The sequence below is a fragment of the Pteropus medius genome, unplaced genomic scaffold (genome assembly GCF_902729225.1).
Source record: "Pteropus medius unplaced genomic scaffold, Ma_sr-lr_union100, whole genome shotgun sequence".
NCBI lineage: Eukaryota > Metazoa > Chordata > Mammalia > Chiroptera > Pteropodidae > Pteropus > Pteropus medius.
The window spans coordinates 19,714,676-19,731,642 of NW_024354502.1; the positions used below are offsets into that span (position 1 = coordinate 19,714,676).

The window sequence follows — 16,967 nt, forward strand, 5'->3', positions numbered from 1 at the left end:
AGTAAGCAAATACTCAGATTTCAGCTCCTTACCATCTCCTCTTTGGGGAGCCATGTGTGAGCCGGGTCCTGAATATGCTCAGGAATCTAGCTGTATTCAGGTCTGAACCTCTAGAGAGATAAAGAGGAGGACATTCCATCTAATACACAATGGAAGAACATTTATTACCGCTAAAAATTTTTTGGCAAGTTTTTATTGTTATTTAAAATACACATAACATGAAATTTACCATTGTAACCTCCCCCCTTTTTTTTTTTTGACATTATTTTATATTAGTTTCAGGCCACTGTAACCCTTTTAAACTGCTAATATTTTAAACTATCACTTAAAAATGTCAAAATTTTGGATTATTAACTTGTTTTTGAGTGGCATTAATATTTATAGAGATAATAAGAATTTTGGATTGAGCAGATTAAGGTTCTTTTATCCTTCCTTAATAATTAATTTTTCTAAAACCCACACATTTTATCTTTTGATGTTTAGGTGCTACTTTGAATGATAAGGATGATGACACTCTTCCTGCAGAAACTGGCCAAAACCATCCATTTTTCCGGCGTTCAGATTCCATGACATTCCTTGGGTGTATACCCCCAAATCCATTTGAAGTGCCTCTGGCTGAAGCCATCCCCTTGGCTGATCAACCACATCTGTTGCAGGTTAAATAAACTGGTCTTAAAGATTCTTTTTAATTGGCTTTATTATTTTCGTAAGTGTTCAATATAACCAGAATATTTCTGTTAAAATTCCAGCCAAACGCTAGGAAGGAGGACCTTTTTGGCCGTCCAAGTCAGGGTCTTTATTCTTCATCTGCTAGTAGTGGGAAGTGCTTAATGGAGGTTACAGTGGACAGAAACTGCCTTGAGGTAAGATAGTAAAAATATCTGCAATGTATTTGTGAATGAGCACTGTCCCAGCATCAGGGTTTTGGGAAATTTATTAATTCAGAATATTCTATATCCCCAAATAATTGAAGCATCAGAAATTCCTGTTTTATGACAATAAAAAGAATTCTACCTGTTAATTAGCTTGCTTTGAGACTAACTTATACATCAGGTTACTTCATCTATAAAATGGCAGTTTCATTATGTGCTCTGCCCCTTTCACAGAGTTGATTGTTGTAATGCTGCTGAAAATTTAAAATTATATAAATACATATAAATATATATACAAAGACATATTTTATAAATGAGCATATCTGCCCCTTTCACAGAGTTGATTATTATAATGCTGAAAATTTTAAGTTATATGTATAGGTATTTTTTATATATGAGCATATGTAATATTAGCTTGAAACTTTCAATCTAGAATATGAAAAAATAAAGTAATAATGGTAACATTCTATATTCTGGGCACTGTCTCAGTTAATCTTTATAACTATTGGGTAAAGAATGTTATCTTGGTTTTGGGTAAGAAATTGAGGCTTGGAGAAATTACGTAAATTTCATGTGGGAATGTTTTATTGTTATACAGCTAGTTAAGTAGAAGGTCTAGTTTTTCAATAAAAATCTGATGTGAGGCTAAAATTTATACCATATTGTTTCTCTGATGAAAAAGTAACGTGCTTAAGAGCAGGCATGAAAGAAATTTAGTTGGATAGAATTTTTTATTATCTAAATGATAAAGGAGAATACAATACTGAAAAGATTGAAAATGCATAAGAGACTTAAGTAACCACAGTTATTATAAAGATTTTTTTAAAAGTTCTCAGAGGCTGCTGTGGTAAATGTGCTGGAATTTGGTGGTCATTGAGGGGAATCATAAGAAACAGGCTGCATCTTTGTAGTTGAAATGCCAGAAAGGAATAACCTCACTTCTGTGAGATTTCTGTGGAGTATTGGTAAGTCAAAAAGGAAATCTAGTCATTTTTATTTTAATGTGTAACTTTTAAATGTAAAAATTTATAGGTTCTTCCAACTAAAATGTCTTATGCTGCCAATTTGAAAAATGTAATGAACATGCAAAATCGGCAAAAAAAGGAAGGGGAAGAACAGAACATGGTGCCTGAAGAAGCCGAGTGTTCAAAACCAGGGCCATCTGCTCATGATCTTGCTGCACAACTGAAAAGCAGTTTACTAGCAGAAATAGGACTGACTGAAAGTGAAGGGCCACCTCTTACGTCTTTCAGGTATTTGCTAAGTGAAGATAGTTTTTCTGTTGCATACTTTATGACCTTTATGTAATTCTCATAAGAATTTTTAATTAGGAATTTTAGAATTTTCTGTTTATTTCATTTATACATAAAAGGATTAAATTTATTGTATTATTTCTGTGTTTCCTAGGTTATGACCAGATATTTAAATACTGAATTTGAATTTTCTGGATTTTGTATTTTTGTGACTATTTTGTCATTGATTGGCATTCTGATTTTCGCCTCAGTTTATTGAGATTCTAAAGACTATGTTTTTAATGTTTAGTGCTAAAAGTATATATTCATGTCAAATTGCCGGTTATGGACTTGTTACCAGCAGCTCAGCTAAAGGGAGCATGTGAATAACTGGAAAGAGGTTTCTAGATTTTTGGCTCTCACATTTGCTTGGGCTCCTTTGCCAGGTCCGCAGGTGATAATTCTCTTGCAAGAGGTGATAGTTCTTTACTTTCCCAGTAAAAATTTGCCAGCATATATACTGTGGCTCAGTATGGCTAATCACCAAATGATTATAAAGTATCTGCTTTATGCTCTATGTTTTCTGGTTATGTGATGTCTAATAATTTTTTTTTGCTTAGAGGGAATTAAGCTAGTTTAGGAAACTGTATACACTTTATATACATGGTCTAACAACCATAAATAGCAAGAAATAATTGTGGATTGGGTGGCCCAAATTTCTTAGAGACAATATGCTTGAACTGAGATGGTTGGAATGTGTAGAAGCAGATAGTCTGATAGAAGAATTAGAGGTAGGGAGAAAAGTTAGAAAGCTGTTATTAGTTCTGGCCAGTGGTAAAAAAGGGGCTGAAGTAGAATATTGTCTTTGGGGATGGAAAGGAAATCATGAAAAAGAAGAGAAAGAAGCTCATAAAGGACTTGATCAATCTCAAGAAATGGGGAAGAAAAATTAGACTTTGTTTCAAGTTGGTGCCATAGGGAAGTAGATGTTACTGCTGAAAGAAGTCAGGAGGTAATGTGGTTGTAGCGAACAGGTCAGGTTTACCATGTTGAATCAGTTGAGTATCATTGAAGTGGATATATTTAACAGTGGAAATTCTGGTCCATTGTGAAAGTATGTACTAGAGAGGGGTCTGGGAATCACTTACATGGAGATGGACCTTGTACTTGAAGGAGAGGAAGTAAAATGAAAGATGAAGATAGGAAGCAGCCTGGGGATATATCCTTACATAAAGGTCAGAGGGAAAATGGAATAAAAATGAGAAGTTTTGTGAGGAATCAGTAGTTAGAGAATGTTCTCCATCAGAGAAGATGTGGTTTGAAGTGCTTAAAACCTCAGAATTACTAAGAGACCAAGTAAATTACTGTCAGTGACCAAAAGTCGAGGAATTTTTAGAGCTGGCTAAATTACTTTCCCCTGCCCTCCTTAAACTTTTTACAGGCCACAGTGTAGCTTCATGGGAATGGTTATTTCCCATGACATGCTGCTAGGACGTTGGCGCCTTTCATTAGAACTGTTCGGCAGAGTGTTCATGGAAGATGTCGGAGCAGAACCTGGATCAGTATGTATTTTCAGCACTTTAAAATTCTGTTTTGCCTGTGTACATATTTCAGAGAATAATTCTGTCATACACTTTTTTTTAAGATCCTAACCGAATTGGGTGGTTTTGAGGTAAAAGAATCAAAATTCCGTAGAGAAATGGAAAAACTGAGAAATCAGCAGTCAAGAGATTTATCACTAGAGGTAAAGGTATTTAGATTTTCTTATACTATACATATAGCATGCCATTCATACAAAGTTTAAAGACAAAAATTAACAACTTTTCTTAAGGTACATGTGTGATTCAAAATTAAAGAAAATAAATGGTAATCATCAAATTTATAGTGGCTATCTCTGGCACTTGGCTTCTACGTATCTTCTAAGGATGATCAGTGAGTTTTTTGTTTTAGTTTGTTTCTTTTAAGTATCAGTATGAACACATGGATTTAAATGTTTTTGATGTTCTTCATTCCACTGAGGATATTATTTCAATTGATACGCAAATTGTCTTTTCTTTGGCCGGTGGGAGTCCTAGGTCCTTTTGGTTCCTGAGTCCTTTTTACGTGACTTCAATAATCTTTGATAACTTCCTTACTTTTTGATATTTCTCATCTGCGTATTTTCTGTCATAGACCTTCAATCAGCCATTTCTTCAAGAAGCCCTATTCCTTTTATTAGGAAATTCTATTTTGAGATTATAATCTGGGCTCTAGGGTTGCTCTCTGACCACTGGATAGAGCTAGGAAATGCTTTTTTTAAAAAATTACATCATGAGTTCATACTGGTACTCCCAGTTCAAATTCAAGATTAAGGACCACAAGGTTGTTTTGTTTATTTTCACCTCTTAGTCTTTCTCTTCCTTTCTTCCGAATTAAATATCCGACTTGCCAACAACACTGATGAGAAATCACTCATTTACTTTTATCTCACAGCATACACACAGCAGTCTTAGAATCACAATGTCAGTACTACCACCAACAAAATGACGATTGAAAATGGCTTAATTAACAGCCATTTGAGAAGGGAAAAAATAGCTTAAGATTTATTTGAGTCTTTTGTCCTTAGAACATCCAGTTGGAGATGTACAGTTAAATTACTTTGTTTTAAAATCACTTTAAAGAATTCCTCATTCTTTTTGCTACCATCTCCTATGTATAATTAGGGTCTTTTTTTTCCATTTTGCTTTTAGTTTTTAGATTGCCTCACCCCCCCTCTGCCCCTTCTTTTGTTTCATAATTAATGTAAAATATCTACAATGTTGCAAGGTCAGCTCTACAGAAAAGATGTATGTATTCTGAGAAATCTAGTTTCTAATCCTATCTCTCTTACCGTGTCCCTCACCCAAATTTTTTATTAGTGTTTATTTCCTTCCCCTCTTTTAAAAAATATAATTTTTTAATGGTATGCATGTGTATTCATTACCAATCTCTCTCTCCCATAATAAATGCATGCTATACATTTATTCCATCGTGCTTTTCCCAGTTAAGAGTGTATCTCAGGATAAAGCCATAGCTGTATTTAGAGATATTCTGCATTCCTTTTATAGCTGTTTAGTCTTAGTATACTGCATTTTATGGTTATATCAGTTTTTTTCAGCCAGTCTCCTATTGATAGACATTTGAGTTTGTTTTCAGTCTTTTGCTTTTACAAATAGTGGTGTGATGAATAGCCTCATGTATGTTTCTCTTTTGGGTTAGTGTGTCTTTGAGACAGATTCCTAGACAGGGAACCTAGACATGAGTCAAAGGGTGTGTACATGTATAATTTTACCAAATGATGGCAAGCACCTCTGCATAATGGTTCCATATTTTTACACTTTTAACATCAATACAAGAATGCCTGATTCCTCACAGTCTTGCCAGCGATTATCAAATTTTTAGATTTTTGTCAATCTGATAAGAAATGACATTTCAGTGTAGTTTTAATTTGCATTTCTCTTATTATGAGGAAATTAAACATTGTTTCATATATTTAAAGACACTTTTTTCTGTGAACTCTTTGTTGATTTCTCTTGCCCATTTTTTCTGTTGTTTTCTTCAGTTTTTTAGAAGCACTTTATCTTTAGATGATATGCATATTACTCATGAATATGTATCTTTGTAATAGAAGGTGCAGATATTTTTCCCAGTTTGTTATTTTTCCTTACTTCGCTTGTGGTATTCTATCACCCAAAGAATGCCCATATTTTCTTCTAGTATTTGCTTTGCTATTTAAAAAAATTTTTTTTATACTTCTGGTCTACCTGAATTTATTCTGGTGTATTCCAAAATTAAATGAATTGCTGTTTTCTAGTAGACCTTTTAAGAAAGTGTTAGAATTGAGTTAAATTCCATTATCCTGATATAATACAAGACATTCTTATGTGCTTTAGAATGTTGTTTATTTGGAATGTAAAGCTTCTGCTTTGTAGTCATTTAAATTGTCAAGGAAAAGCTAAAATTAGATTTTCCAGTTTTACACAGAAAAATTTTAAGGTGGTTTCCAGCACTGAATTTACTACTTTTTGATTTAATAGGTTGATCGGGATCGAGATCTTCTTATTCAGCAGACTATGAGGCAGCTTAACAATCACTTTGGTCGAAGATGTGCTACTACACCAATGGCTGTACACAGAGTAAAAGTCACATTTAAGGATGAGCCAGGAGAGGGCAGTGGTGTAGCACGAAGTTTTTATACAGCCATTGCACAAGCGTTTTTGTCAAATGAAAAATTGCCAAATCTAGATTGTATTCAAAATGCTAACAAAGGCACTCACACAAGTAAGTACTCTACAGATAACAAGCATCATACAGATTCTTTCCTTGTTTGACAGAAACAATAATAATCATGGTTATATGTATTTATAGTGGGAGAACTTTAGTGTGCATTTACATTTTTTATGTAAATTTTAGATGAATGATTTAATCTTGTTTAATCGATAATTTAGCAGTTTACTCTTACTGCTACGTTTCTTTTCATTAGTGTTTGTGATTGTACTAGTGAGTTTCTCATGTCAATTGTTATAGGTTTGAGAGTGAGAAGTTGTAAGCTAATAATACAAAAGTTCAACAAGCAGATTGCAGTATTTCCCCCACCCCTGTATTTAATCGGTATAGATACTTGAGAAGAAAATACTGTTCTCTAGAGCAGTGCTATTCAAAGTATGATTTGTAGAGTTGCTGGTTCCTAATGAGATACGGAGCTTGCAACCAGATGTAAATTGGCTACGTCTCTAACTTCACTGTTTACTTTAGCCTGACTGTTTCGGTAGTAAGATTTCTGTTAACTTCCTGGTGCATGCTCTTTACCTCCTCCAGGACCAGCACTTTGGGATTAGGACTCTTGCCTCATTTTCAAGATTATAGTTAGCAAATTAAAAAATCTGCGAAAATTACAAAACCCTTAAGTAGGTGATAATTTGTGATTCATGTAAAGTAGGAGCAGAATAGTGTCAGCCTTGTAGAGGGAGGGATAGCTATTGATGGAGAGGAAGTTACTAAGAAAATCCTGTCTGCTACTTAGGCTGTAGATATATTTTATTTGGGTTCTGTAAATTACCACCGTAGAGGCTGAATTAGCTTAGAAAGGATTGAGGATGAAAAGACGGGGAGGTGAGTGGGAGGGGGAGTGTATTAGTTTCACCTTTTGACTTTATACAGTCCTATAAATAAGGAATTGGCAAATGTGAATGAGGAATCCTAGGGAGTCATAACATTTCTGCATATTCTTTAGGAAACCATACTCTGGCTTGTGTTTAAGGTTTTAAAAATAGTAATAGCTAATGTTCTGGGTGGCCTATAAACAGATACTGAGTGAACATCTGTTACATGCTAGGTACATTCTGCACAATTGGCCTCTAACCTGCAAAACTATAGAGAGAGTGAGAAAAAGATAGATAGTAAGAAAGATGATCTTCAGCTGTTATAATGTTTGGTAATGTCTTCACATTGACTTTAAAGTAGTTGCATTTACATTCATCTAAACAAACTATATTTCCTATTTTCTTCCAGGTTTAATGCAGAGATTAAGGAACAGAGGAGAGCGGGATCGGGAAAGGGAGAGAGAAAGGGAAATGAGGAGGAGCAGTGGCTTGCGAGCAGGTTCTCGGAGAGATCGGGATAGGTGAGATAATTTTCTTTCTTTTGTTGAATTCCACCTTTTCGGATGAATTTGACAGATGCCTGTAAAGAAAATACTCTCAACTATGGACTATTTATTAGAAAATGAATGTTTCGGTATTTGGATATAAATACATAGTAACCGAAATAGTTTAACCATCTGTTGTTAAAATATTCCACTTTAAAAACCAAGGGGCGGTTGCAGTTATATTGTCTTTTATTTATCCCACTCAAGTTCCTAAGTTTTTGAAATTTTTGTTAACTTTATATCATTCTTAAATTTGTTTTATAATTGTGGCAATTATGTTATGTAAACCTTTTAATTTTTCTCGTTAAGATGGTTGGCATTTAACTTTTGACTAAAATTTCCAGGAATTATAAGTGGGCTCTTGATTTCTGGTACTTTAAAGTCCTCTCATTTAGAATCAAATTGAACTATGCATTGTGAATTTATAGATTTTCAGGTGACAAAATCTAGGTAATCTTTCATTGCTGTCGTCTGTTAAGGCATTCTTCTACCCTGGTGCCACAACAGGAGCAACCTCTGCGCTCCAGTTTTCTGACTTCTTTACTAGTTGTGCTGATATTTTCATTTTGCAGACAGGAAATGAAGTCATAATGGATTCGTTCTTCTTTCAGAGACTTTAGAAGACAGCTTTCTATTGACACTAGGCCCTTCAGACCAGCCTCTGAAGGGAATCCTAGTGATGATCCTGATCCTCTGCCAGCACATCGTCAAGCGCTTGGGGAGAGACTTTATCCCCGTGTACAAGCAATGCAACCAGTATGTACAGTGCACTTAGCTGCTACTTAACTGGCTATGTGCCATTTTTGTTTTTGAATTAAAGTGGGTATTTTAAAAAAATTGCAGTTATTTGCAAGCCATGTGGTTGAGAACTGTAGTAAGAAGGAAGCTTAGGAGGGTAACTGTGAATATAGCTTGATATTTATTTGATTTTCCTACCTATGCTTGGTTAGCATTCTACCCAATAGGCTCCTCGTGTACATAAAGAATTATCTGTGCATTGTATTTATTTGTACTCCTATTTGTACATGTTATTGTTAAATTTTAAAGCAGACTTTTTATCTGTTATCAACCTGTAGCTAGAACACACTGCAAATACTGTACTTCAGTGCTGATAAATATTGCAAGAAAATTTTTATTTTGAATGTTCTGTCAGAGTTTTCTTTCATGTAATATGGAACAAACTAGTGTTTTCTGTCTTTATATATAACTCTATGCACATGTTATAGCAAAAGAATAAAACAGAAACCCAATTATATTTCTCAAAGTAAATCTTTAGCCTTAAATATAGGCATCTTTTTCTCTCTTTTCCCCCCTTCACTTTTTCCCTCCCTTTCTCTTTTTTCCACTCTAAATGAAAGAAATGTTTCTGGCTCTCTGATAAAACATAAAAACGTGGAAATTGAGTATTTATACGTTTACTCATGAACATTGAAAACCTTACAAAAAGGTTATTATAGAGCAGTGCTATTAAACTAGCTTTAACAAGACTATGCTAGTGCATGGACTTTTGATTCCCTACTAAAATTCTCCATAATTAAGCTTCTAGTTTAATAAAATACTCTACTGGTTCAGAAATTTTTGAATTGTTACCGAAGTTTCTAACACTTCTTTGTTTTTTTTTGGGGGGGGGAGCATAAAAATTGCTGATTTAGACAAGAGGTTTCAAGTAGGGGCAAGTAACATTTATTCATCATTTACAGGCATTTGCAAGTAAAATCACTGGCATGTTGTTGGAATTATCTCCAGCTCAGTTGCTTCTCCTTCTAGCAAGTGAAGATTCTCTGAGAGCAAGAGTGGATGAAGCCATGGAACTCATTATCGCACATGGACGGTAATGCGTGCACTGGAAAGGCATTTGAGTTTAAACAGCAGCTGCTTTATTATTAGGATGTGGGTGCCACTGTATCTTAGAATGTATGCTATAAAACAGCATAAGACTTCAAATGGTTTTTAAAGAGATGGCTTAAAATCCATGAGTGAGACAGCTGAGTTTCACACGTATTAGAAAGGTAGAATTTTAACAGTCCCTTAGGTTCTAAAGATCTTTTATGTATCTGATATTTAGAAATTACTTATAAGAAGTACATCTCAAATTCTCCACCAAGATATCCCTCATGGCAGAAACCAAATATGTCAGTGAATTGGGATATAGTCCCTGAGTTCTTGCCATAAGCATGAAATTTGTTTTAGACCTCCTGATGTATCTTAATCCATGCATGTTTTTGCTTTCCATTGTGTAATATATTTGTTTTAATATAAAAATTGTAACTTCGAACAGTTAAATTACCCTTCTTTTTCTAAGGTGACAAGTTAAAGTAACATTAGGAAGATATATGTCATACTTATTCTGTGTCTTCTATCCTGGGGCTATTCTAATACCTAGTTTGAGGCTCTGAACTATTAATTATTTTAGATGAAAATTTCTTTTTTTCTTCCTACTCTTGACTCTGAATAAGGAACTTATTAGATATAGTCTAAGCACTGAAACTGAACAGCTACTTCACTGTTTCAGAGTCTTTGAATGCTTCAAGCCAAAGACTACTGCTAGAAGTTATTTTCTTTATTAACTACTGTTTATCTTCTCTACTTTATATACTGTTCCTTTATTCCTTTTCTGTGTCTCTGGAGGTGTGAGCACGCTGATATAGCTCAGCCCATTATAGAGAAGTTTAGAGGAATGTACATTTTTGATAAAAAGGTTTTTGTAAATATATGTAAAGTTTGCTAATTTAGTAGTGTTTTCTGTGGAATGCAAATAATATATTGAGTGCTTTCACCTGGCTTACGGAGTGAACAGTGAATTTGTTAGTATTCTAGAATAATACACTAAAGAATTTGATTTGTATTGCGATTGCTCTCTGAACATTTTCTTGTTCCTTACAGTGCTCCCCCTGAGCTTAAGTTTCAGCATCCCTATGAAGATTGCATTTATTTTGTCTTAGCCTCTAGCTCATTATCTTTAATCATACATGTAGCATCTGATGTTTTTCTTGTGTATTATTAACTTTTCTGCTCCTAGAACTGCCTTAAGACTAGTAAGTGTCCTGGATATTTATTTCAAAACTTAAATGTGTTTATAAATTCTTATAAATTTAAATTCATATGGTTTCTCTATACTGAATTCTATAAATTACAGTTACTTGGAATGTGAAAGGCTTTTTGTTTGTTTTTAGGGAAAATGGAGCTGATAGTATCCTAGATCTTGGATTATTAGACTCCTCAGAAAAGGTACAGGTAAGGGATATTTTGTACATGTGGTGACAATAAGCACTTGGAATTTACAGAAGAGGAAGAAAGCCATATTTCTGAAAAATGTGTCTTTATGAGTAAAATGCTTGACTACAGTAGAGAAAAAGCAAAGATAGTTATAAAGTTGTCGTGTACAGAATCAAGTAATAAGATTGGTTTAGTTAAGGCTCATTATAGCCCTACTCACTGGCTACCTCCATTTGAGCTCAGCCTGAATTAAGCTTTAATTTAGAGGTGTCATGAATTCATAGCAGAGAAGGAGAGAGGAGTATGGAATCCTAGAGCTTATTCCTCAAAGAGGCGGTGAGTGCCAAAGATACAGAAAAAAATGTGATATATGGTATAGCAGTAAGGAAGGCTTTTAGTATGTGATGTATTTCATTCTTAAGCTACTTCAGAACTTCAGTGTCAGCCAAGTTGGAACAAATCCAATATTGTTTTATCCCTTTCACCGCTTATAACTGAAAACTGGACAAAATACAAAATGGAACTGCTGAGGATCCCAAAAGATAAACAGTAGTATACAGATTGGAGAGGGAAATCAAAACTTGAAAAACAACTTGTATGGCATTGTTTGAAGGAGGAGTGTAAAACTGATCACTGTTATTCCATTTTAGCTGGAAGGCAGAGCAAAGGCTTTGAGAACTATAGTATAGACCACCGTCCAAGTCCCAGACTACCCCAAATGGTGAATATGCAAGGCAGACTCTAAACAATATAATACAGGGCTTTGACAACTTAATTAGTATGGGAACCACTACATGGAAGGTGACACTTCCAATCTGAACCTAGCCAAGGTGATCGCCTTCTAAAGCCAAAACACATCAACGTTCTCCATATCATTTTAACAAGACTCAGGTTTTACAACTTAATATTCAAAGTGTCAGGATAAATTCCAAAATTACTCAACATACGAAGAACCAATAGATGCTAACTTCGAGATGACCCACTTGTAGGATTTATCAAAGACTTTGTGTCATGTTCTAAGAGGTAAAAGTAAACACTAAGGAATGGCAAGATAGAGGTTCTAAGTAGAAAAATGGAAACTTTATAATAGAATGAAAGGGAAGTTTTAGAATTAAAAGTATAATGTCTGAAAGGAAAAAAAATCACTGGATAGGTCAATAGAAGAATGAAGGTGACAGGAAAGAGTCATTTAAAGGGAGCTAGAAATTATCCATTCTGAAATACAGAGAGAGCAGCTTTCAAACAAAAGAACAGTTTTAGGAACTTGTTGGGACTATCTCAAAAGATCACACATATTCATGTCATTGGAATACCCAGAAGAAGAGGAGAAACAGCTTGCTATAAGAAAACTATTTGAAGAAATAATTGCTGAAACTTCCTAAATTTGATGCAAGACATAGACTTATAGATTTATGTCAGTGAATCCTTAACAGGAAAGAAAACTATGTCCAAACACATTATAATCAAACTGCTATAAAATGAAGCAGCCAAAGAAGAACAGTGCCTTACAAGAAACAGTGATTTAAAAGACAAGACTGGATTTCTCATCAAAAACTGTGAAGGCCAGAAGTGCTTTAAGAATTATCAAGCCAGAATTCTATCTATATCAATTGAAAATATCTTTAAAGAATTAAGGTGAAAGAAGCTACTAGTTTCATTAAGTGATTTTATTTAAATAAACAGAGAAGTTAGACTTAAAATATGCACAAGCTTTGAAATATCAGTTCTAGAAAAATGAATTTAAAAGTTTATTACTCTATACATATTTATTTAAATATGAATGTTACCTTACTTCACTTTGAGTGATTTTAGTTGAAATGTTTTGTTTTTAAAATTAATCTGACACTGTTTATTAAGGAAAACCGAAAGCGTCATGGCTCTAGTCGAAGTGTAGTAGATATGGATCTAGATGATACAGATGATGGTGATGACAATGCCCCTTTGTTTTACCAACCTGGAAAAAGAGGATTTTATACTCCAAGGCCTGGCAAAAACACAGAAGCAAGGTTGAATTGTTTCAGAAACATTGGCAGGTAAAATAACTCTAATCTTGTATTTAACTTTTTTTTGAGTTTATGAGACTTTGTAAAATAATATTTGTTTTTACAATGTGTATATACTAATTACTACTGACTAAAAATGAAGCTATAGAAAATTTCTCAAAATATACTGTATGTATATTGTGTTTTTATATGAGGGGTTATACATGTTCTAGAATTATTTTTGAATTTAAATATTATTTCTGTGGGGTTTTTTTAGGATTCTTGGACTGTGTCTGTTACAGAATGAACTATGTCCTATCACATTGAATAGACATGTGATTAAAGTGTTGCTTGGTAGAAAAGTAAGTGATTTTAATGAACCTAACTGCTTTTACAATTGCAAAGTTTTTCTTTTATAAAATAATTATATACTGGTATATTGTTTATGGCATTAACTTAAATATTAAGTTTTAAAGCATCATAGCCGTTGTAAATCATTTTCAAGCATTTTCTTTAATCAAACCCACTGATTATTGTTTTCTGTTAATAGAACAATATCATATTTCTTTATTTTTATTTTTTTTACAACTCTGACCCTATTAAATTCTTAAAAGTGTTCCTACTAAAATGTTCTTATGCAAAGAAGAACTGGAATTAAAGCTCAGCAACAGAGAAATGTTGATATATCGAGCTTTTAAAAAGGTTTATAGAAAAGATCGTGGAATCAAATAGACTCAAGTTTAACCCAATGACATGATCTTCGGCAAGTTATTGAATTCCTCTGAGCATCAGATTTGTCATCTGGAATTAATAATCTATATTTTATGATGATTGGACATTTAAAACCAGTTGCTCAGCAGAATCATTATTTAATAATTAGTGCTGGATTTTTCAAATAAATTATACTGGAACTTTTAAAAATTACACTAATGGCTTTAAATTTTTTCAAAAAGTATACTTTTTACACTTTAAAAATTAAATGTATTACCAGAACCAATGATTTATTAAGTTTTACCTCTTTCAATCAGTTATATATTTAGTGTCAAATTTTTCTTTACATCTTTATTCTTATCATAGATTTTAATTTAATGGATTCAGTAAAGATGTTTCTTTTATAATTTTCATATGATTACTTTCTTAGGTCAATTGGCATGATTTTGCCTTTTTTGACCCTGTGATGTATGAGAGTTTGCGGCAACTTATCCTTGCTTCTCAGAGTTCAGATGCTGATGCTGTTTTCTCAGCAATGGATTTGGCATTTGCAATTGACCTGTGTAAAGAAGAAGGTGGAGGACAGGTAAAAGAATTACATAGTTTTATCTTACTATGGAAACAATTTAGATAGATAGAGACTGAGAGAAACAGGGACAGACCAGAAACAGAAAAAAAAAAAACAGACAGTAGGAGATTAACAGAAGAGATACTGGTCAGATATAGAATTATCTTTATATTTAAAAATATTAGGACTGTTAACTTATTACTGCTTGACAAAATTGCTTTTAAATGGCACTGCTAACTTTTTCACAGGTTGAACTTATCCCTAATGGTGTAAATATACCAGTGACTCCTCAGAATGTGTATGAGTATGTGCGGAAATATGCAGAACACAGAATGTTGGTAGTTGCAGAACAGCCGTTACATGTAAGTGTTTTCTAGAAAGTGTTACTTGATCTGATGAGGCTGTCTGTATTCCTTGTGGTAAACTAGCTCACAGTATATTCAGTATGCCTATAAAAAGTCAAAAATTTGAAAACCAAGTGAATTTATTTATAATATAAATTATACCTGAATCCATATGTATTATTCATTTTTCTTTTGGGTAAAACTACTTGGGAAAAACCATGTAATCATCAGAAAATTAATTTGGTGGGCAAAAGTTTGGAAAAAATGCTTATGGACTGAAATGACTGCCATTTTGGGGTCCTGTGACTACCCATACTTTTGCTGACCCCATTAGATGGACTCCTAAGACTCAGAGGCAGTTGTACTCATAGTCTTGGTTTATTAGAGCAAAAGGACTCTCAGCAAGGGCAGAGTCTGGAGGCATCCAGGTGCTGGTTTCCAAAGCTCGCTCTCTGGGGACAGGGGTTGTCACAAAGAACACACTTTCTTCAGTGGATTACAGCAACACATGTGCAGTGTTTGTGCTTAGGGAAGCCTACTTAAGAGTCAGCCCAGGGTTTTTAATTGGAGGCCAGTCTCATAAGCATTTTCTGCCTGTACAACCAGCCATGATTACTGAAAATCAAACTCGCAGAGGAAAACACATGTTTATTCTAAATCACATTGTTTGCAAAAATGGTCTTGGCAAGCTGGTACAGCACGGTTTATTGCCCTGGACCTTCAAAACGCCATTATCAGTCAGTAATATAGAGGGACCATTACAAAAACTAACTTCCTAGTCACTAGCCAAGGGCCAATTAGGCCCTTCTAAAGCGCAACATGAGCATTGCCACCTTAACTCTTTCGCCTTCTAGGATAAAATGTTTGTTTATATAGATTTAGGACCGGTAGTGTCGAATGTTCCTAATCCCTGTGCTGGAAATAATTGTGCAGGCTCTGGAGTCATACTGTCACGGTTCAAATCATGACTGCACCACATCTAGCTGTGGTAATTTCTCAGTAAGCTTCTAGATTTGGGGTTTGTCGGAGGTTTCTTTTCGTCATTATTATACTTTTCCTAGTATGTTGACGGGATAACACGTTTGACAAATTAAAGCTATTCTTACTTATTCTTACTGGCCTGTTATTAACACAATTTTAAAAATTATTTCAGTTAATGACTAGTATGTAATAAAACTACTTTACTTTTGAAGTGTAGCCTGTTGATGTTGCCTTTTTTTCTCCCTTTGCCTCTCTTTTGGATCTACAAATAAATTCAAAATAGAACTTAATGTTTTTCTCTCTGGCTTAAAATGAGACCTAGTATTCTTAGAGGCTGCTAAAATTAAATATTGGGCTTTACCAACAATAAAAATAACATGGAAATTAAAGAACTGATAGTAATAATAAAGGGTAATTTTTGAAATTCTCTAGGCAATGAGGAAGGGTCTACTGGATGTGCTTCCAAAAAATTCATTAGAAGATTTAACAGCAGAAGATTTTAGGCTTTTGGTAAATGGCTGTGGTGAAGTTAATGTGCAAATGCTGATCAGTTTCACCTCTTTCAATGATGAATCAGGTATGAAATTTTTGAAATGTTTATTTAAGGAATAAGCTGTGTAGTTGGTCAGCCAAAATTTTCTGAGTTTCTAGTTTTTGATATATTTACAGGGCTTGGGAAATGCTATATTACTCAGATCTTTAAGTTTTTTTTACATCATTTTTTATTAAAGATATTGAATGATGATGGCTTAGCATTAGTCTTTTTTTAAAATTTTTTATTGCTTAATATTTCCAGATTTCAAAGAATATATGGTTTGGTATGCATACAAGTAAAATTCTTTGTGGTGAGCAATTGGGTGAAAGAATTTTTATATACTTATTAAGAAAAAATAATCCATGTGATAATTCCATTGAACTTTCCTGATTCATGTCTCTTAAACTCTCTACTTAAAGAATTTGACTGTATGATGTTATCTTTGTAGAGCTGGACCCGAAGCACACTTTAACAAAGACATAACAGCACACAAACACACAGAGAATCTAGAAAGGATAAAGAGAGATGCAGTGATAATCCTCCCAGAATAATATTTATCTTCAGTGTTTGATTTGCTGCAACTCTTTCTTTTCAAAGTATTGTAGTGTGGGATTAGACTTTTTAGCTGCGACTATACAATAAAACACTGGAAGCTCCAAGAAATTCATTATGAGAGGATTATACCTATAGTCCAAGATTATTGCATACATTAAAGGTACCACTTTTTTCCCCTTTATTTTTAATATTTTGCAAACAGCTTCAGCCAAATTATAGTAGTTAAATTTGGATAAATTTTCTTGTTTTTCCTTCATGCTTGGCAACATATAGGTCATTATATAATAATTTTTGTGCTATATTTTA

At 33.8% G+C, this 16,967-nt stretch overlaps 1 protein-coding gene across 9 annotated transcripts in view; it reads left to right on the forward strand.

Moving 5' to 3' along the window:
• Positions 1–16,967, forward strand: part of UBR5 (ubiquitin protein ligase E3 component n-recognin 5) — a 136,364-nt gene that overhangs the window by 115,904 nt on the left and 3,493 nt on the right. For 5 of the 9 annotated variants that reach the window (XM_039853677.1, XM_039853679.1, XM_039853682.1 and 2 more), the window contains 15 exons: positions 484–656; positions 750–863; positions 1,905–2,125; positions 3,546–3,666; positions 3,750–3,854; positions 6,160–6,403; positions 7,634–7,745; positions 8,381–8,525; positions 9,470–9,600; positions 10,943–11,003; positions 12,843–13,018; positions 13,245–13,329; positions 14,109–14,264; positions 14,495–14,608; positions 16,004–16,148. In XM_039853677.1, the coding sequence (XP_039709611.1) occupies positions 484–656; positions 750–863; positions 1,905–2,125; positions 3,546–3,666; positions 3,750–3,854; positions 6,160–6,403; positions 7,634–7,745; positions 8,381–8,525; positions 9,470–9,600; positions 10,943–11,003; positions 12,843–13,018; positions 13,245–13,329; positions 14,109–14,264; positions 14,495–14,608; positions 16,004–16,148 (2,103 nt within the window). The remainder of the gene's footprint in view (positions 1–483; positions 657–749; positions 864–1,904; positions 2,126–3,545; positions 3,667–3,749; positions 3,855–6,159; positions 6,404–7,633; positions 7,746–8,380; positions 8,526–9,469; positions 9,601–10,942; positions 11,004–12,842; positions 13,019–13,244; positions 13,330–14,108; positions 14,265–14,494; positions 14,609–16,003; positions 16,149–16,967) is intronic. The other 4 variants (XM_039853684.1, XM_039853680.1, XM_039853686.1 and 1 more) reach the window with 2 other exon arrangements.